At 44.7% G+C, this 21,701-nt stretch overlaps 1 protein-coding gene across 3 annotated transcripts in view; it reads right to left on the bottom strand.

The window, feature by feature from the left end:
- ARHGDIA (Rho GDP dissociation inhibitor alpha) overlaps nt 1–21,701 on the bottom strand; it is a 115,753-nt gene that overhangs the window by 26,032 nt on the left and 68,020 nt on the right. For all 3 annotated transcript variants that reach the window (XM_068110484.2, XM_068110483.2, XM_078774259.1), the window contains exon 2: nt 3,410–3,607. In XM_068110484.2, the coding sequence (XP_067966585.1) occupies nt 3,410–3,602 (193 nt within the window). In that variant the 5' untranslated portion in view covers nt 3,603–3,607. The remainder of the gene's footprint in view (nt 1–3,409; nt 3,608–21,701) is intronic.

The raw sequence follows: 21,701 nt of genomic DNA, 5'->3' as shown, positions 1-21,701 counted from the left end.
CAGTGTTCTGGAGCCAGTTATATTCCTGATCTTCATCAATGATCTCCCAGACGGTCTGGAAAATCCCCATTATCTACTTGCTGATGACTCCAGAGTACTCCACCCTTTGCCATGACATCCCTCATCCTTCAGACAGGCAGGATGCAGCTTCTTTCCTCTCTTCAGACCATGACAAAATCACAAGCTGATCAAACACTTGGAATATGTATTTCAATCCTGACAAATCTCCCACTCTCATTATCTCTCTCCGAAAGGACCGTCTGGCAAGCCCTCTCCTATTTTCTGAGCAATTTTCTCAAGGAAGTTTATTCACTCAAACTCCTGGGTCTCATTCTGTCAGCCACGATCTTTCTTGGGGAAAGAACATTTCAAAGTTGGCCTGCAAAGCCAGCAGTCCACAGGGCATCCTGCGTCGTACAAAGGCCTGTCTTGGCACACCTGAGTTTATATTAAAAAAAAGCCTTCAACCACAGCTTGATGAAGTATTGCTCCCCGCTTTGGGTTGACACCTTTGCTTCAAAACTCTGCCTGACGCTGTGGAAACCAAGGCCTTAAAGATTATTGGAATCTCCCATGATGAAGCAGAGTATATGGGCCTATCATTTATCTATTGCAGATAGGTCGGAGGTTTCTCTGTCTTCTACCGCCTCCTTTCTGGTATTGCACCCTCTGCTCTGTGCTTTGTCCCTCTCTCCAGGGCACACATGGTCCACCATCAACCCCCTTCTGGTGAAACTACCTATATCCAGGATCACTGATCACCTCCACTCATTCATTGTTCTCTCCTCCCCACCCACCACCACCTGTAGAACCAATTTCCACATCCTCTTCAATCCTATTCTTCCCTCCAGTTTTTCCTTCCTGAAGTTTCCTTCCGTATCCATCCTGTCCACCCCATGCGTACTTCCCTGCCTCCAATTCCTCCCCACACCCATTGTTTGTCAAAGTCTCCCTCTATTTTGTCATTCAGCTTCGCTGTTGGTGCCCCCCACCCTGCCCCCTTCTCTCTCTACTGTTTGCTTGTACTGTTTCTTTCTGAGCAATTCAGAATTCTAGCTCTTCCATAAGCCGAGACTTTGGAAACCAAAAATAAATAAACAAGAAGACGTCATGCGGAGCACGATACTTGCAAAATCCGCCCCCACCCCAAAGAAAAAAAATTCCATTGATACAGCAAATTGTCCATTTCATCAAGATTAAAATTGACAATCTTGATCAAAGCTTGGGTCAATAGGAAGAAAAGTGACGATTTTTCAGATGAAAAATGATTTTGGAAGGTTGACCTTGAGTTGACCTTTTGACCTCAAAATAGTTAGTTTCCCTATTTAGTGACTCAATGTGCAAATGCTGTTCAATTTTCAAGTCAATCGGATGAAAATTGAGGATTTGAAAAACTTGGCCTATGTTGACCTTTTGGCCTATGTTGACCTCAAAAATAGTTGGTGGTTGAATTCAGTGACCATATATGTAAATCCTCTTAGAATGTCAAGTCAATCAAATGAAAATTGGTGATTTTAGAAATTCGGCCTATGTTGACCTTTTGGCCTATACAACAAACAACATGCATTTTAAGGCCATTTTCCCTGCTAGAGCGGGGGTTAGCCTTGCGGTCCCCATGACAATCTTCTCCATTTTGCCCTATTTTCTGCATCTCCCCTTGTTAACCCCCTTGCCCGCATTCCTTCTTCCACCATCTTTAGCCAAGTCTTTCTCGGTCTTCCCCGTCCTCGACTTCCTTCTACATTCATTTCCATCACTCTTCTCAACCAGTCACCTTCATCCTTCCTCAACACATGACCAAACCATCTCAACCTGTTCCTCTTCACAGCATCAATCACAGGCCCTATTCCCATCATCTTTCGCAATTTATCATTTGTCTTCCTCTCTCTCAACGATACTCCGCACATCCACCGAACCATTCGCATTTCCACCCTTTCCAGCCTTCGTTGCTGCTCTACATTCATGACCCATGTCTCACTCCCATAAATCATAACACTTCTCACACATGCAGCATACACCTTTCCCTTCAGCTTCAACAACACTCCCCTCCTCATCAGCACGCCACTCAGTTCCCGAAACTTCTTCCATGCACATCTCACTCTAGCAACCGTTGCCGTGTCTGATCCACCTTCTCCATTCAGCATGTCTCCAAGGAAGCAAAATGTTTTCACACCTTCCAGCTTCACGCCGTCTCCAAGATCCAACTCAACATTTCCTCCATCTGCAGCTCCCTCTGTGCACACCTTACATTTGAATGTAGCTGCCACACTGGTTAATGACCCTCTCAGACCACTACATTTTTGATGAACCCACTCAGCGCACATTGTACATTGAATGGAGTTCACTCCGACACCCTTCCTGCACACAGCACGTGGCCACTTCCCAGTTCTTTCCACCTCACCACATGCTTTACCACTTGCCATCACCTTCTTCTTTCCTATATTCACCTTCAGACCTTTTGACTCCATACATTCCTTCCACTTGTTCATCTTTTCCTTCAGTCCATCCATACTTTCCGCAATCAATACCAGATCATCTACATACAACAACTCCCACGGTAAACCCTCCTTTATGTTCTGAGCCAGCACCTCCATCACAGCTACAAATAGTAGTGGACTTAGTACCGACCCCTGATGCACTCCCACCTTCACCTCAAACTCACCACTGTTCCCGTCCTTCGTCCTTACAGCTGTGCGTGCTCTTTTGTACATTGCCATCACTACTCTGATCAACCATTCCTCCACTTCTACCTTCCTGAATGCCCATGTCAATACTTTGCGTGGAACCCTATCGAACCCTTTTGGCCTATGTTTACCGAAAATATATAATTTGTGGTTGAATTCAGTGACCGAATATACAAGTCCTCTTCAAATTTCAAGTCAATTGGATGAAAATTGAAGATTTTAGAAATGTGGCCTATGTTGACCTTTTGGCCTATGTTGACCTCAAATATACTTGGTGGTTGAATTCAGTGACCACATATGCAAGTCCTCTTCAAATTTCAAGTCAATCGGATGAAAATTCAGGATTTTAGAAATGTGGCCTATGTTGACCTTTTGGCCTATGTTGACCTCAAATATACTTGGTGGTTGAATTCAGTGACCAGATATGCAAATCCTCTTCAAATTTCAAGTCAATCGGATGAAAATTGAGGATTTTAGAAATTTAGCAAAGTTGGTGACCTTTGGCCTATGTTGACCTTTTGACCCCAAAAACAATAGGCTTCTTGCTTTTGACCAACTCTGCCTTTTGGTGAAGTTTTGTGAAGATCGGTTGAAAATTGTGACCTGTAGGTGACAAACAAACAAACAGACAGACAGACAGACAGACAGAACCACAAACGCAACCGACCAATATACTTGAAAAATCTTCGATTTTGCAAGTAATAAATACAAAACAGTCGACTGACCAGCTAGAATCGCTGGTTTGCTGCCAAGAAGAGTCTCCTTGTACTTGCGCAAGCTCTCGTCATCATTATCCAACTCCTGGAGCTCCTGAATGGATTTCTGCGCTGGAGGCTTGTAGTTCACCAACTGCTCCTCATCCGCATTCTCTGCAGCTACTGCTGCCAACTGCTCTACAGTGGGATCCTGCTCTGCCATGCCCTCTGTGGGGAAAATGGGGGTAGCCATCAGAATCAGAGCAAAGACAGGGGAGAAAAGCAAAAATATTGAAACATTATGCATGATATAATTAAACATTAATAATCCACAGATCAATCCTTGCTCGTACAGTTGTGGCCAAAAATATTGGCACCCTTGCACTTTTTTCAAATAACTCACAATTTTCTCTAAAAATAAGTTGAAATTGACAAAAGTATTTGGTCTCCACAATTCTTTATTTCACTTTGCTTTTGATTCAGAACTTAATATATCCTTTCAAATCAAAAATAAAAAGTAATGGCATTGACAAAATTATTGACACCCTAGACTTAATATTTGGTAGCACGGCCTTTGGACAAAATAACTGCAGTCAAGCGCTTCCAATAGCCATGAATGAGCTTCCGACACCTCTCTACTGGCAGTTTGGCCGACTCTTCTTGTGCAAACTGCTCCAGTTCTCCCAGATTTGAAGGGTACCTTCTCCCAACTGCTGTTTTCAGATCTCCCCACAGGTGTTCAATGGGATTTAGATCTGGACTCATTGCTGGCCACTTCAGAACAGTCCAGCATGTTGTCTTGAACCATTTCTAGGTGCTTTTTGAAGTGGGTTCGGGGTGATTGTCGTGCTGCAAGACCGATGACCGTCGATGGAGACCCAGCTTTAGGACACTGGGTTGAACATTGTACTCCAAAATGCCTTGGTAATCTCCTGATTTCATGATGCCATGCACACATTCAAGGCACCCTGTGCCACAGGCAGCACAACAACCACAAAACATCACTGAACCTCCTCCATGTTTGACTGTAGGGAAAGTGTTCCTTTATTTGAAGGTTTCATTTTGTTTTTTGTAAACATAGAGATGATGTGCTTTACCAAAAAGCTCTAATTTGGTCTCATCAGTCCACAGGACATTCTCCCAAAATGATTTTGGCTTGTTTAGGTGTGTTTTGGACAATCCAGTCAAATCAGGCTTTATGTCTCTCTCTCAGCAGTGGAGTCCTCCTGGGTATCCCACCACAGAACCACATTTCATCGAGTTGAAACTGTCGTACCTTGTGTCTGAAGGTCAGATTGAATCTGTTTGGCAGTTGATCGAGGTGCTTTGTCCACCATTCAAACAATCCTTCACTGCAATCTTCGATCAAGTTGTCTCTTGCGGCCATGTCCAGGGAGGTTGGCTACAGTGCCATCGGCCTTAAACTTCATGATAACATTGCGTACGGTGGACACAGGAACATCAAGGTCTTTGGAGATGGACTTGTAGCCTTGATATTGTCCATGCTTGACTACAATCTTGTGTCTGACCTCCTTGGACAATTCTCTGGTTTTCTTTTTCTCCATGCTCATTGCGGCACACAGTGACACAAAACAGCAGAATGGCTCCTTTTCTCCATTCAAACTGGTTGAATGAGTGATTTTTATATTGCAGGCACCTGCAACTCCCCACAGGTGAGTTCAATTCCAAAGTAAAGGAGAATCACCTGCTTGAAATCTAATTATTTCTAACAACTTCTAAAAAGTGCCAAAAATATTGGCCGGGCCCATTTTAGGATTTCTGTGTGGAATAAGCTAAGATTTAGTAATTTATCAGATTTTTTTTTTGTTCCACTGCAAACCAAAGAAATACATATGTGGATCCCAAAATATTTTTTAATAGTCTAGTAGGAAGACTAGGTCCCCCTGCACCCCCCGGAGATATACTTCTAATCAGTGTTTCTAGATTGGAAAAAATGTGTAGAAAATGACTAGCTATGGCCCCAAGCTGAAAAAATGTCCCACATACCATTTTTATGCAAATTACTGCTGCAAATTTTATGCAAAATTATGCAAATTTTATGCAAATTTTTGATGAGGAGTAGAGTTGAGGGGTCTTTGAGGGCTTCATCGAGGTGCTCTCGGTTGCAAGACTGGGTCATTCTGAGAAGCACAGCAGGGTCAGAGATCATGATGTTCTCCTCCTCAGTGAATCTCTCCATCAACAGCCTCTCCATTGCCTCACACACTGTTTTGAGGCAAAAGAGGGACTTTGCGTAGGCCTTTCCACTGAGAACACCTTTGAGAGATCCACTTGTTACTAGTTGTGCCTCAAAGAGAATCTCTGCATATCCAGAACCACGCATCTTGTGTCCAGTGAGCATCCCGATGTAGTTCATGGATGTGTGGAAGGGTCCAATCGTTACTACATGACTAGCAAATTCATTTGGCCAGCGCCAGATGATGGGAAGGGCTTTCATGCAGACACCCAGATCAAATGTATTCAGGACCCATCTCTGACCCACCTCAGCAGTTGCTGCCTCGGAACGCTTCAGTAGCTCACGAACAACTGCGTTGTCTGTGATCGGTCTGTGCCTGGTGCCTGCATGGCATGGCAATGGCCTGCAGCCTGTGCCTGGGCTAGGGGGTTTCACCTCTGCAACTGGTTCTCCCCCACCCAGCAAATCAACAGTCGACTACTGCACGCCTATCCACCAACCGATCAACAATTTTTTGGAAGAAATGGTGCATTATTTGAAAAAAGTGCAAGGGTGGCAATATTTTTCCACGACTGTATAAATATACAAGAATACCAAGATAGCCCAAATAGTGGGTTATGATCCAAAATTTGATTCATTCAAAATGCCAACACAATTAGAACAGCAACAGGCAATGCCGGGTACCCCAGCTTGTAATCGACATAATAATTTTCTTGTTCGCCCGTCTGTACGGAACATTCCATTCCACACATTGGTTGACAGCTGGCCTGACTCCACACACAATTTTAACCTGAAAGATTATACAGCCGCCATTCTGGTGTCTACTGCTATACGAAGCCAATACATCTTCAGACCTGTCTTAATCACAATTGCCAGACTCTCTCTCGAAATTTTTACGTCAGGATAAAACGACTCGAAAAAATATCATCAAATATCTTAAAGTTTGAGCTGATATGCACCTTGGGCCTTATGAGGATCACTGTACACATAGGCCTCAGCGATTTTGACAACAGTCTGTTGTCGATACACCGCCAAAATAACTATGTGTCATACCCTGAAGCAGGGCTTTTACTGGAAAGGTTGCACAGGCCATTGCTTTTATTACTGACTATTTTCCTTTAAACGACTCAACCAAAATCCATAACACCCATGTCATTGTAAAGGTCATTGCCCACGGACTATTATATATATATATATATACAGTGTGTATATATATATATATATACAGTATATATATATATATATATATATATACAGTATATATATATATATACAGTGTATATATATATATATATATATATATATATATATATATATATATATATATATATATATATATATATATATATATTGTTACAGATCGCGGTTTGGATGTTATAGACCGAGCGGTGGTGTAAAACCGCGACCTAACAAAACTCACCCGATTCACCCAGAACTTTGGCCGTATCGCACCCTAGCTGCTCAATGAGGGAAAAGACAAAAGCGACGCAATGTAAGAGGAAAAGGAATTAAAACGAGAAGACGTACAGACGAGTAATGGGGTTTATTATTTACACACACAAGCAAAAAGGAGCAATCAAGTTTATTTACAACACATAAGACGCAGGTGACACAGTGCAAATTTAGCTTACCTACAGGCTTAACTTATCCCAGGACAGAACAAACAGAACGCTGACTCACGCGGGGGATGCCAGGAATGGCAGAAGGTGGATGGCTGGAGGGAGAGGGAGAGGTCCAAGGGGGGTCCCGCAGCACAACCGGCGCGTTCAGCAGCCGCCGTTCCTCTTTGGCCCTGCTCCAAACCGCCGTTCAGGCCCCCTTTGGCGGTTGGGTGGTCTTGCGGCTGCGGCCTCCGTCCGCTGCGTTCCCAGGACTTGTCTCACTCGCTTTTCACCACCGACTCCTCACCACCGCAACCAACTGTGACCACTGACCCTCCTTTTGCAACCGACTCAGACCAACTCTTCTCTCTCTCTTTCTCGGTGCGACCAACTCCTCCTCTCTCTCTCTTTCTCCGACCAACCCAGAGTGCATCTCTCTTTCTTCTTCTCCTCCTCAACCACTTCCGGTTGCCTTTTTATAGCGCCCCCAGCGATCACGCCCCCGGCGCTTTGGACACGCCCATCGGGGGTGCTCACCTCGGCCCTGGTTGGTCGCGCGACCCTCGGGCTCCGCCCTGGATGACGACGGGCGGGCGCGCCCCTCCTCCCCTCTGACGAGGTGCGACACGCCTTTCTTCTCCGACTCAATGCCTCGTGGTTAATGGCGGCAATTGGATCGGAGGTAATTGGTAATCGAGGGCTCAGCAGTGACGAGAGGGGGAATGGAGGTTTTGGGAATGGGAATGAAGGGAATCTATCTCTTTCACTGGTGCAATGGAGTATTTCAATTAATGGAAGACACAGCCTTACGCTAATACACATAATAAGGATATAACTGTCAAAAGAAAGGATATATCGTGTCCTGCATGTATGTTTTATGGACTAACTACGGAAACGCCCTTTGACCTTTATACAACCACAAACGGAGGGAGGAGGGGTGATATTTTACAACAACCTTTTACAACAACATTTTACCACAACAACAAAATAAAAAAACATTCTCATATCCACAACACTGCACCCTCCTCCCCTTAGGCACGTCCCGGGCCTATTACTTTTACCTTAGTGTGGCACGTAGGTGTAGTTCCCTCTACTTTTAACCTGACCCTGAGTGCGACAGTTTTAAAACATAAATAAATGTGTCCCGCTGCTCCATTGCACCCTGCCTAACAGACTTACGCCCACAGTTAACCGAATTGCGGAATGGTCTTCAAACTATACACTGACGGTGGGAAGCATTATTTACACTGACGCTATTTTTATTTACAAAACTAACCCAGGACCTGTAATTGTTCTTTCTGGGGGGGAGACAGTCTGCTCTGCATCAATGCACCATTAAAGCACCCAAAAACGCACCAAAGCACCCTCAAGCACCAATCGGTGCACAGTCATCACTGTTCATGAATAAAAATAACCAAACAACCCCTAACCCTGCAGGTGTCTCTTGCTCTTCGGCTCCCTCTGCTGGTTATTATTATTTGTCTTCCAGATGTTGTCATTCTCTTTTGCTTTGCTTACTGGCGGCCTATTTGCAATAAAGTGTGCCCAATGTGTCCTTCTTATTTATTTTATTTATGGCCCACAGGGCCGACTAGTGTGGTTCACCTGTGGGGCATCGGTGCCCTGTGGCCAAGGTCCGCCAGCAAGATTTCGGGCCCTCATGGCCGGTTCCAGCAGAGGGGCCATGCCCCAACCCATGGGGTCTATAAGTGGTGCTCGGCCACAGGCATGTGGTCCATAATGTGGTGCATCGATGCAGACAGCTGGTTCTGGGAATTTCGGGCGCACAATGGCCGACCCACGCACGCTCCCCTCGGCGCCCAACGGCGCTCAGGTCCTCATGTGGGAGACAAAAAGGGGGGACAAGACAGATGAGCGAGGGGTAAGGTCTCAAGGGTACACGTCAAAAAGGCAATGCAAGGCAAAATGCGTACGGAGGGCGAAGTGAGAAAGCTCGTCCCTACCGTACGTCACCCCCCTGTCACCTAGCCTACCCTTGCCCTTACGCCATATGTACAAAATCTACACATTACCAATTCGTCACTACTGTCACGTCTTCCCCATATTTCCCCTATACCAAATTCGTCACCACAATCCCTCTACTTCAAAAATTTGCCATCATCAATTCATCATCAATCCTCATAAGGAGGAAGAGATGGAATTACGCACAATGTCACACCCACGTCATGATGCGTCTCACATTCCAAACATTTGCACAGTAAAAATAATTAAACATGGCATGGTGTGGAGTACCTGTCACCTCAGGTGAGTGGATGCAGATGGTGCGAGGAGATCCTTCATCCTAACTATCCTCTAAATGATTTTAACACACTTTACACTACCCGGGTTCTTTCTCCGGCCAAACCATTGGCCCTCTTACACTATGGGTTCTAAAAACCAATTCCCATTGGCCAAACTGTGGTGCTTCTCAATTTGGGGTCTCACTCCCCCGATTCATCTCCCGGTGCTCTAGCACAATTTCTGGGCTGCGACGTGTACCTCTCCCAGTGGGTCTACCCACCTGCACACCTCCACCACTGCAGTTGCCACCCGAGCTTACCTAGCTCCTCACCCTAACCTATCTAACTGGGGCAGGCCCCTCCTGGCTCTGTCACCCCACTCGGTGCCCTCTGGCACTGGGCTACCCGGGTCCGTCCTCCGGATCCTCGGGCCCCATCCACAACAACTACTACCGGCTCCCAGAGCCCACCTGCGGCCTCACCTGGCCGACATCCTCACAGTGGTGGAGCGCCCAACCAACTACACACACTAACAGGCTACACGCCCAGCCATTTCCACAACACCAACGCACCCATCCACATACCATTCTGTCACCCGCACCACAGATGCCAATATCCAACTACAATTTACCTGTACCCTCTACCTAACACTTACACTACCCGCCCCGGGTATCCGTGATGGGGGTCCACTCTTCCCCCATTCACACCTTTGCACCATCCACTCCACTCCACAATTTCCACCATTCTCACTCCACTACCATCCATTCCACTACTCCATACCATTTATTCCATACACCTGTCTTTCATTCACCTGTTGTTGCACACCTGTGCAATCCTACCTGGTGCCACCTGCACCCTCCTCCTCTTTCTGGACCAGTTGGTCAACGCAACACACATCACCATCACTCACTCATACACTGCTCCACACACCTGTTCAGTTGCACACCTGTGCAATCACACCTGTTCCATTCTCACCTGTTCAATCCTCACACACACGGCATCATCTCAGCTAACTTCTCCCCTCTGAAACTTGCGCTTCCCAGTCGTCCCTTTAAACTATTGCGCTCCAACGTCATTATCATCCATACTAATCTACCTGCGTCCCCACTACAGGTATCAGTCACTAACTAAACTTAACGTCACCTAATGTCAATCTTCGCTAGATCCCTACACACCATATCCTAACCCACCCGGGCTAGTTTTCCACTGCCATACACCCCCTAAGCTAGTGCTCCTTTGCCCCCACTGTGAGGGATGGTGGATTTGCCATCCCACCACATCGGGGGTCTCTCTATCAATTTGGCACACCAAATTCCAACCAATTCAAAAATTTTCCATTTACTGCCAATTCTACCCACTATTATTAATTTCGTATCAAATCACTACCATCATCATCCGTCTACTTATTACATCCTCTCGGTGCGCCATGACATCATTAAACTCGGCTTCGCAAAGCCGAGCAATGAATTCGGGTGGTTTGGTTGCCTGCAGGTTGAATCCGTCCGGCTTTCGGTTCAAGGGAGGTGGTTTGGTTGGACCGAGATTCCACGCACCATCTCGGCGCGGCACCTTGCGGTCCCGGGCCCGATGGCTCCATCTCCCCCGGTCGGAACCCCGTCCCCACGAGGGGGCACCGTTCCGCTTCCTCCCACTCGCCCTCGAACCGGACCGGTCGCCTCGCCCGACAAAGCCCGGACTCGACCGTGCGGGGCGGGGCCAAGCCCGAATCGGCAACGACGCTTCGAAGAGAAACGACGCAGCTTCGATCGACGCCGGGCCTCGCACCCAACCAAGCACCCCTCGCACCGAGTGCTCGCATCGGCTATCCGTCGCTCTAACCACTAAACCGGTTACCATCGACGCTTCACTTGCATGCTTACAAGCATACGCTACCCCTTTCACCCTCACAAAACCTGGCGTTCCAACGCCGTCCGTACATTCCACCAACGCTCTCTCTGTTACACACCACACCTCTTGCGCACACTTCGATCCACACCTCTCCTCCGTTACGTCCTCCGTAACACTCACCATGGGCGTGCACTCCGTATTGCTCTCACTCCCTGTGTCACACCCCGTACACACCGACGTGCATTCTCGCTCGCACTCGGTTTCACTCCCACACTTTATAACACACCCACTCGCCGACGCACACTTTTTTCTCCCACGCGTGCCATTTCCACTCACACGGGACCCTTCACCAACGCCCGGGTGCTTCCTCGATCCCAAGCGCGCGAAAATTCTTTTGTCGCTAAACATCCTCCTGCAAAATCTACCCGCACAATATACAGCACGACTCACCTGGGGGATCCTTTTCTCCACGCGAACCTGCAAACTTCCATTCGGGTTAGCGAGTACAGCATCAGGATGTGCATTTAGACTTTGAGCAATTTCCATTCCTTCCTCCGATTGTTGCTCTTTTAACTTTAAGTCCCCGGTCTCTCCAATTTCAACTATACCCATAATTTCTTTGTTCACCTCGACGACCGTTGGCTTTAATAAAATTCCCTCTACCTCATCGGTCGCCGGCTTTTTCAAACCCCGTGTCGCGATTTCTACCCCCGTCATTGTACCCGTGCTTTTCTCCGCTTCGCTCAACCAGCGCTTTTCGACCCGCTTTACCTCCTCGTGCACCCCTGGGACCCTTTCGCCCAACTTGCGGTCTCTGTCCCTCTGCTCCCGTGCCTCTCTATCGGCCCTCATTCCGTTCGTTGTTGCTTCAATTTGGTTACTCAACCGCTCACTATGAGCATCCATTTTTTTCATCAATTGGTCCCCGTCTATTCTCAGCATCTCGGCGAATTGCGCCATGAAGGCTTGCATTTGGACCATCGTTGGTAGTACAAAGGGTGCGGCCGCAGCTGCCCCCTCAACCACGTGCGCGAGGCTGCCATTTTGTGCACCTGATACACCCTCAACCACACCTTCTTTACTCTCCTCCACCATTTTTTTTCCTAAGTCCTGGGTCGATTCTACCCCGTCTATCTCTCCCACCGGCATCCCGTCGCCTTGAACAGCCATGGCGCGATTTCAAAATTCGGGTTTTGCTTTAAAAAAAACCAATTTCGGCCGCTCGTAATTTTGACCAAAATTTTTTTTCTAGATGTTTTAAAAATTTGGTTCGGGCCCCGAATTCCACTCCCAGACACCAATTGTTACAGATCGCGGTTTGGATGTTATAGACCGAGCGGTGGTGTAAAACCGCGACCTAACAAAACTCACCCGATTCACCCAGAACTTTGGCCGTATCGCACCCTAGCTGCTCAATGAGGGAAAAGACAAAAGCGACGCAATGTAAGAGGAAAAGGAATTAAAACGAGAAGACGTACAGACGAGTAATGGGGTTTATTATTTACACACACAAGCAAAAAGGAGCAATCAAGTTTATTTACAACACATAAGACGCAGGTGACACAGTGCAAATTTAGCTTACCTACAGGCTTAACTTATCCCAGGACAGAACAAACAGAACGCTGACTCACGCGGGGGATGCCAGGAATGGCAGAAGGTGGATGGCTGGAGGGAGAGGGAGAGGTCCAAGGGGGGTCCCGCAGCACAACCGGCGCGTTCAGCAGCCGCCGTTCCTCTTTGGCCCTGCTCCAAACCGCCGTTCAGGCCCCCTTTGGCGGTTGGGTGGTCTTGCGGCTGCGGCCTCCGTCCGCTGCGTTCCCAGGACTTGTCTCACTCGCTTTTCACCACCGACTCCTCACCACCGCAACCAACTGTGACCACTGACCCTCCTTTTGCAACCGACTCAGACCAACTCTTCTCTCTCTCTTTCTCGGTGCGACCAACTCCTCCTCTCTCTCTCTTTCTCCGACCAACCCAGAGTGCATCTCTCTTTCTTCTTCTCCTCCTCAACCACTTCCGGTTGCCTTTTTATAGCGCCCCCAGCGATCACGCCCCCGGCGCTTTGGACACGCCCATCGGGGGTGCTCACCTCGGCCCTGGTTGGTCGCGCGACCCTCGGGCTCCGCCCTGGATGACGACGGGCGGGCGCGCCCCTCCTCCCCTCTGACGAGGTGCGACACGCCTTTCTTCTCCGACTCAATGCCTCGTGGTTAATGGCGGCAATTGGATCGGAGGTAATTGGTAATCGAGGGCTCAGCAGTGACGAGAGGGGGAATGGAGGTTTTGGGAATGGGAATGAAGGGAATCTATCTCTTTCACTGGTGCAATGGAGTATTTCAATTAATGGAAGACACAGCCTTACGCTAATACACATAATAAGGATATAACTGTCAAAAGAAAGGATATATCGTGTCCTGCATGTATGTTTTATGGACTAACTACGGAAACGCCCTTTGACCTTTATACAACCACAAACGGAGGGAGGAGGGGTGATATTTTACAACAACCTTTTACAACAACATTTTACCACAACAACAAAATAAAAAAACATTCTCATATCCACAACAATATATATATACAGTGGAACCTTGACTTACGAGTGCCCCAACTTACGAGTTTTTCGAGATACGAGCGTCGCTCGGCGCGGTTTATTGCTTTGAGATGCGAGCCGAGATCTGAGTTACGAGCTTTCGCCACCCGGTCACGTGGTTATCTTGCCGTGCACGTACAGTATCTCTGTCGTATAGCGCTGCATTTTTGTTTTCGCATGTTGGTTATTTTGAGTTTACGCCGCTAGGTGGGTTCCGGTCACGTGGTTATCTTGCCGTGCACGTACAGTATCTCTGTCGTATAGCGCTGCATTTTTGTTTTCGCATGTTGGTTATTTTGAGTTTACGCCGCCAGGTGGGTTCCGGTCACGTGGTTATCTTGCCGTACACGTACAGTATCTCTGCCGTATAGCGCTGCATTTTTGTTTTCGCATTTTGGTTATTTTGGAAAATTTCATGTTCATGTCGAACATTTCATGTTCATGTTCATGTTTTCATGTTCATGCCATGCCAGGCCACAACTTGTTCAGAGTGCCGGCGATAGCTCGCCTTCTCTTTGTGGAAAACACGGTGAGATCCTTAACATCCAACAACTAATGGGACGCAAACGGGGCGCCCAGTTTAGCGGTACACACATTGATGAATCACCCTGCCTGTGATTCACCCATGACAGGTTATAGCTGGGTCGGGATTCAAACCCAGGCTGGACAGTTTAGACTTTAGAGTCAAGTGTGCGTACCTCCAGTCCAGGCCATCCTGCCAACTTGTATGCTGCATACAGGTGAAATATAAAGCGCGAGATATTTTTATATATACTGTATATTTAAAAAAAAATTGGTGTGGTTTTTGGCGGGCTGGAACGGATTAATAGCATTTCAATGCATTTTAATGGGGAAATTTGATTTGAGAAACGAGCAATTTGAGTTACGAGCTCGGTCACAGAACGAATTAAACTCGTAAGTCAAGGTTCCACTGTGTGTATATATATATATATATATATATATATATATATATATATATATATATATATATATATATATATATACATATATATATACAGTCATGTGAAAAAGCAAGTACATCCCATGTAAAGTTTTGACTTTTTCAACATATTTCAACATACAGCTATTTGATCTTCATTTCAACAATATTGATAGATAAAGGTGATATAATATAACAAATATCATGAAACATTTACATTTTGTAGTCCATTGTCTAATTTAAATAAACATAAATGCAAATTTCGCATGTGGAAAAAGTAAGTACATCCCATTAAATGTTTTTTAAAATCTTTTTAACATATGTGGACATATCAATATTTGATCTTCATTTAAACAGTATCTATAGATAAAGGTGATCTAATTGAACAAAAAACAATGATAAAATTGACTTTGCAATAATTTATTCAACAAAAAAGTTGTTGCACAGCATGCACAATTGCACGCACAGCTCGTTTCAAATCCCCCCCCTCCCCCCCCCCCCCCACAACATCTCGATGGGATTTAGATCCGAGCCTTGACTTGGCCATTCCAGAACCCTCCATTTCTTTCTTTTCAGCGATTCCTTGGTGGATTTACTGGTATGTTTAGGGTCATTGTCATGTTGCAAGGTCCACCTTCGGTTGAGCTTCAACTTTCCGAAAGATGGCCTCACATTATCCTCAAGCACCCTCTGGTACAATGAAGAATTCATAGTGGATTCTATGATGGTGAGATGCCCAGGCCATGATGCAGCAAAGCTGCCCCAAACCATAATATTTCCACCACCATGCTTTACAGTTGGTATCAGGTTCTTGTGGTCAAATGCTGTCTTTGGTTTTCGCCAAACATGTCTTCTGGTACTGTGGCCAAATAGCTCTACCTTTGACTCATCTGTCCAGAGCACATTGTTCCAGAAGTGCTGGTCTTTGCCTCGATGTTCATTGGCAAACCTGAGTCTTGCCCTGATGTTCTTTCTGGACAGCAACGGTTTCCTCCTGGCACACCTCCCATGTAGATCAAATTTGTGCAGCCTTTTTCTAATGGTAGACTCGTGCACTTTGACATCAACAGTGGCAAGAGCTACATGTAGGTCCCGTGATGACATTCTGGGGTTCTTAGAGACTTCTTTCAGCATCTTGCGGTCTGCTCTCGGGCTGAACTTGCTGGGGCGGCCTGGCCTGAACAAGTTGGCAGTTGTTTGGAATCTTCTCCACTTGTAGATGATCTTCCGGACAGTCGAATGATTGATTTCAAATTGTTTGGAGATCTTTTTAAATCCCTTCCCAGACTCGTAGGCATCTATAACCTTCTTTCTGAAGGCCTCAGAGAGCTCTTTTGATCTAGGCATGGTGACGCCGCACACTTCAACAACAAAGAGCAAACCAAACTAAATCTCTGAGGTTTAAATAAGACAGGTTCCTCCAAGATCCTCTCCAACGATGTTCTAATCATTTGCACCTGAGCTTGTGCACCTGATTCTAATTTTAGGTATTTGAAGTAGTGATAAATGTAGGGGTGTACTTACTTTTTCCACATGCGAAATTTGCATTATGTTTATTTAAATTATACAATGGACTACAAAATGTAAATGTTTCATGATATTTGTTATATTATATCACCTTTATCGATCAATATTGTTTAAATGAAGATCAAATAGCTGTATGTTGAAATATGTTGAAAAAGTCGAAACTTTACATGGGGTGTACTTACTTTTTCAAGTGACTGTGTATATATATATATACATACACATACATACATACATACATCAGGAAGAAGATAATTAGTTTTGTGTTTATTGGCACAATTGGGCTGCACATGGTCATTTGAGATACAAGGACTTACACTTACCCTTCCATTATCATCTCTAATCTTACATTCACATGGCCTTACCCATCCACAATGCTTCATCATCATCTCTAATCTGCCATTTGCATGGCTCAAACACTTCGTAGGTGACAAGATTTAATAACAAGGGAAGATAATTAGAAAAAATGCCTTGTCCTTGTGGTTTATTTATTTTACATTATTTGAACCAAACCTTTCCTTTTTGCCTTTTCTGTGAATAAGTGTTTTCTATGTGGTTTTATAATTCTCACTCGCTGACTGGCTCACATTCATCCATGTGTGGGTAAATTGAGATAATCTGGCAAAAAAACAATCTGTAAACCACCTCGTTGAACTCCCAAAATGCAGGTGGACTGCACACCTCAACTATTTGTTGTTCTTTCTTTTTTTTTCCCCTGTTTGTGGATCTATTTATTTTCGTGCATAGCTGGATTCACAATTTTCAATCCCTGATGCATGCAAGGCCTCCAGGGAATTTTCCCTCAGGTCCAGCACAATCACTCAAGTTAAGAGCTGAAGATGCCACCTCGTCAGGCAGGTCGATGTATTTGCGGGCCCTTTTACGATAAAAAGCTCATTTTGAAGCTCATTGGGCTTCCGGACCCTTGAGCAAGGAGGCTTGCTTCGATCTCTCCACGACATCGAAGTTTGAGTATTTTCCCATTAAATTTTCACGGGTTATTTTATTGCGATTGTGTTATTGTGTTTATAATTAGTTTTGGTTTTGTAATTATTGCAAACTTGTGTGTCATTAGTCGTTTTCTGTTCGCACATCGCACGGCCTGGTCTATCTCGGCTCCCCCCCCCCCCCCCCCCCATGGATTAATCGATTATTCCTCATGCAGCATCTGGATATGACATAAGAAAGGAGCGGTGTACAATGTTCTGGATGTCATGAAAACGTGAAAATTGTGAAAGTATTGCAATATCAGTCTCTGGTCACGAAGTGGACGATTATTGCAGCGCGACGTCAATTTTCATGAAGAGCACATTTTTTAAACTCAAAGGTTCCAGGTTAAGGACAGGAAAGATGCTTCCTTAACTTAAAGTATTTAAGGAGAAAGTTAAGGATTATTTGTATGTGCAACCATCCTCAACTTAAGGATGTCCTTAAGGGAATCCATATCTTTTCCCTTAAGGATGATTTATGCAACCGGGCCCTTAAACTCCACTCACCTTCGGTGGCGGAAGTAATAAAATTCTCAATGGGAATCGAATGAATTATTTACACAAGAACCATTTTATATATATTCCTTGTTCTTCCGCAAGCACATGTTCCACATGCAACATATAACAAGTGTCATTTAAAATTACATCTTCATTACATGTTCTTTCTTTCGGACGTCTCTTCCTATCTCTAATCTCATTGGATGCCTGGCACAGCAACGGCTCCTAAGGATTTCCTTAATTTTAAGGGAATCCTTATCCTTAAGGGTTGTTCATGCAACAGCACTTAAATAAATCCTTACCTAAGGAATTACAACGCACCTTAAGGGAAATCTTCCCTTAAGGTTAAGGGAATTTTATAAAACTGGGCCTATATTCTTGTGCACAAAACTAAGATCGATTTTGGCACCCTTTTTCAAGGAACCAGGACCCCTTGAGTCTACCTCAGGATACGCAAGAATCCACATTCTTGGATTGGGCAATCACCATTTATACCCTAGATAGGACAAACCTTTTGTGTGCAAGAGTCTAATTAAAAGAGTATGGGCTCTCAGACCAACACCTTGCCCCAAGCAGTCTTGACAAAAAGGACATGAGAAGGGTCTTTTCAACTGTAGCTTTGCATTTTGAGCATGATCTATATTTCCGATCATAAGCTGCCATTTTTGTCTGAATCTTGCGTTACACTCCTCTGAGCGTGCGGTAAGTTTTATTGGTTGAGATGGCGTAAAGTTTTTCCCAAGTACTGCTAAACTGTAGGTTTTGGAAAGTGCAAACAAGGCGATTTGTATTGTACAGTGTTCAAATATTGAAGAAAATGTGTGGTTTAAAAACAAAACAAACAAAAAAACATTTGTTTGGAAGTTTACCACCACTGATGCACCATCTTTAACATGTTGACATAAAGCCCAACAGCACAGTTTAAATTATGATCAACAACTCTTGAAATATTTGTTAGGAAAAGTGAAAGTAGGATCACATGACCTTTTGTGCAAATTTAGTAGTTTAAGCATTGGTAAATTTGCTGAAGTAAAAATTGTGGGATATCAGCAAATAAACAAATAATCCTCAATCTAAATGACAATTCATCCACTTCTATGAGGTCTATGGTTTTTCAGAGAATTGCCGTATTTTATATGGACTTCTCATACACCCTCACACCATGAGCGGTGCTAAACGATACACATTTGCATAGAGAATTGCGTCCTCCCCCAAAACCAGCCCCTGAGAGTTATGGGGTTTTTTTTTACTGCCTAAAACAAACACCCCAAATACAACCACCAGGTTACATCTCATTCCATCCAGAAGTTCAAGACTGCATAGAAATCAAACACAAGCATTTCTCATAAAATGTTAAACCAAGTTTGAAGGGCAGTTACAATTTCTGGAGTACAAATGGTTTTTTTTGCACGTATATCTTCACAATGTTCATCATGCTTAGCATCTTTAATTTGTTGTGTTCTCTTTGGAGACGATGCTAATATTAAAACACAAGTTTGGCATGGCAGTCCTCACTTCAGGGAGTGCAAAACAAAATCTGAACCGCCTAAAAGCTTCCCGTATACATCCTGAGTACAACCATCAATTAATCAACTCATTTCATCCATTGGTTCAGGAGATCCACTCCCACCAGGTGATGCTATACGCTACACATCTATTTAGAGAGAATTGGGGTCTTCTATCAATCCTAAATCCCCAAGGACAGAGCTCATTTTATTGTCCCACATCTCCGACCTTGTCAGAGTGGTGGGGGATAAAATGGCTTTCACATCATATATTATATACAGGGCAGACATCATCAAAGTGGTTATCCAAAAAGGTTAGGTTATCCTACTACAGAAACAGAGATTGCCATCTCCTTAGCCATTAAATGACCACACCATGTATTATTGTATTAATTATAGGGCATACGAATCACAGCACAGTGATTGAGCACAGGTGAGACTGGCAAAATTACCTTTTTCATTCAACCGTTCCTTGCTTTACATACACAACAACAAACAACAACATGCATTTTAAGGCCATTTTCCCTGCAAGAGCGGGGGTTAGCCTTGCGGTCCCCATGACAATCTTCTCCATTTTGCCTTATTTTCTGCATCTCCCCTTGTTAACCCCCTTTCCCGCATTTCTTCTTCCACCATCTTTAGCCAAGTCTTTCTCGGTCTTCCCCGTCCTCTACTGCCTTCTACATTCATTTCCATCACTCTTCTCAACCAGTCACTTTCCTCCTTCCTCAACACATGACCAAACCATCTCAAACTGTTTCTCTTCACAGCATCCATCACAGGCTCTATTCCCATCATCTTTCGCAATTCATCATTTGTCTTCCTCTCTCTCAACGATACTCCACACATCCACCGAACATACATACACAGATGTACAAAATAACCCACATCAAGTGTTAGTCAGTACTTGTATGTGCAGACTCCCTTGAAGAACGACACCAGTCCAGACACTGCTGTTAAAGAAAAATAAGACCGAAAGTCTAACAGCGGTGTATCTGGGCTTGTAAAATATTATAAACCACAAACACATACGATTCGCTTTTTAAACAGTCGCTAATGCTGTTTATAACATTAAACAAATACATTTGGAGGAATCGCGAGTGAGGTAAGTTCTATTTAGAGAACTGAGTGAAGATCTACTGTAATCTATATACCCCACAATGATTGGGTTAATAACATGCTATCAAAAAATCGAGGCGAATTCATTACTTCCGCGGGTGTTAGTCCGTACACTGCTTATCATCGATTCATGAACCATACACTTCAATCCATTAACTTTGTATTTACGACATTGGGATTAAAGTGTTATGGACATATTTACGATAATATTATTATTACTAATACGAAAACGATACGACTGAAACGATACACTACTGTATTAAGAAACCTGGGCATAATTTGTCCGAAGGGTGAGGCATGAAGCCTCAGGCCTATAACGTACCGTATTGTTGGAAGAGCCGTAACACCGATGCTTTCAATATTTGATGGTCATTTTAACAATCGTTTGTTTGTGATTCACACTGAATGAAAAACGTAAAGGCATGGTGATAAAGGTAAACAAGCGTTACGCCTAGGTCCCCCGTCGGGGAAGTGATGTGAGTTGACAAAGTGGAACACGCAGAAAACATGCTATGATATAATATTTCGCTCACAAGGGTCAGACAAACATGGAGGCGGCCATCTTGGATTTTGACGTGGCGACCCAATTTTCAATAGCGTTCTTCCTTATGCCTAGATACACCCACACACCAGAAGGTACTTTGCTTATTTTTCAAGATATTTCGCTCACAAGGTTCAGACATATATATGGTGGCGGCCATCCTGGATTTTGACGTGGCGACCCACTTTACAATAGCGGTCTTCCTTAGGCCGAGATACACCCACACACCAAATTAGAAGTTGGTACTTCGCTTATATTTCAAGATATTCTTCTCACAAGATTCAGACATACATGGCGGCGGCCATCTTGGATTTTGACGTGGCGACCCAATTTTAAACAGCGTTCTTCCCTGTGCCTAGATACACCCACACACCAGATTAGAAGTTCGTACTTCGCTTATTTGTCGAGATATTTCGCTCACAAGGTTCAGGCATATATATGGTGGCGGCCATCTTGGATTTTGACGTGGCAACCCAATTTTCAATAGCGTTCTTCCATATGGCGAGATACACCCACACACCAAATTAGAAGTTCGTACTTCGCTTATTTTTCAAGATATTCATCTCACAAGGTTCGGACATACATGGCGGCGGCCATCTTGGATTTTGACATGGCGACCCAATTTTCAATAGCGTTCTTCCTTATGCCTAGATACACCCACACACCAGATTAGAAGTTGGTACTTCGCTTATTTTTCAAGATATTTCGCTCACAAGGGTCAGACATATAT

Source organism: Myxine glutinosa, chromosome 3 (genome assembly GCF_964187855.1).
Source record: "Myxine glutinosa chromosome 3, kmMyxGlut1.1, whole genome shotgun sequence".
Lineage (NCBI taxonomy): Eukaryota > Metazoa > Chordata > Myxini > Myxiniformes > Myxinidae > Myxine > Myxine glutinosa.
The sequence above is the reverse complement of the archived record's forward strand: the minus strand, read 5'-3'. Positions and strand labels throughout refer to the sequence as shown.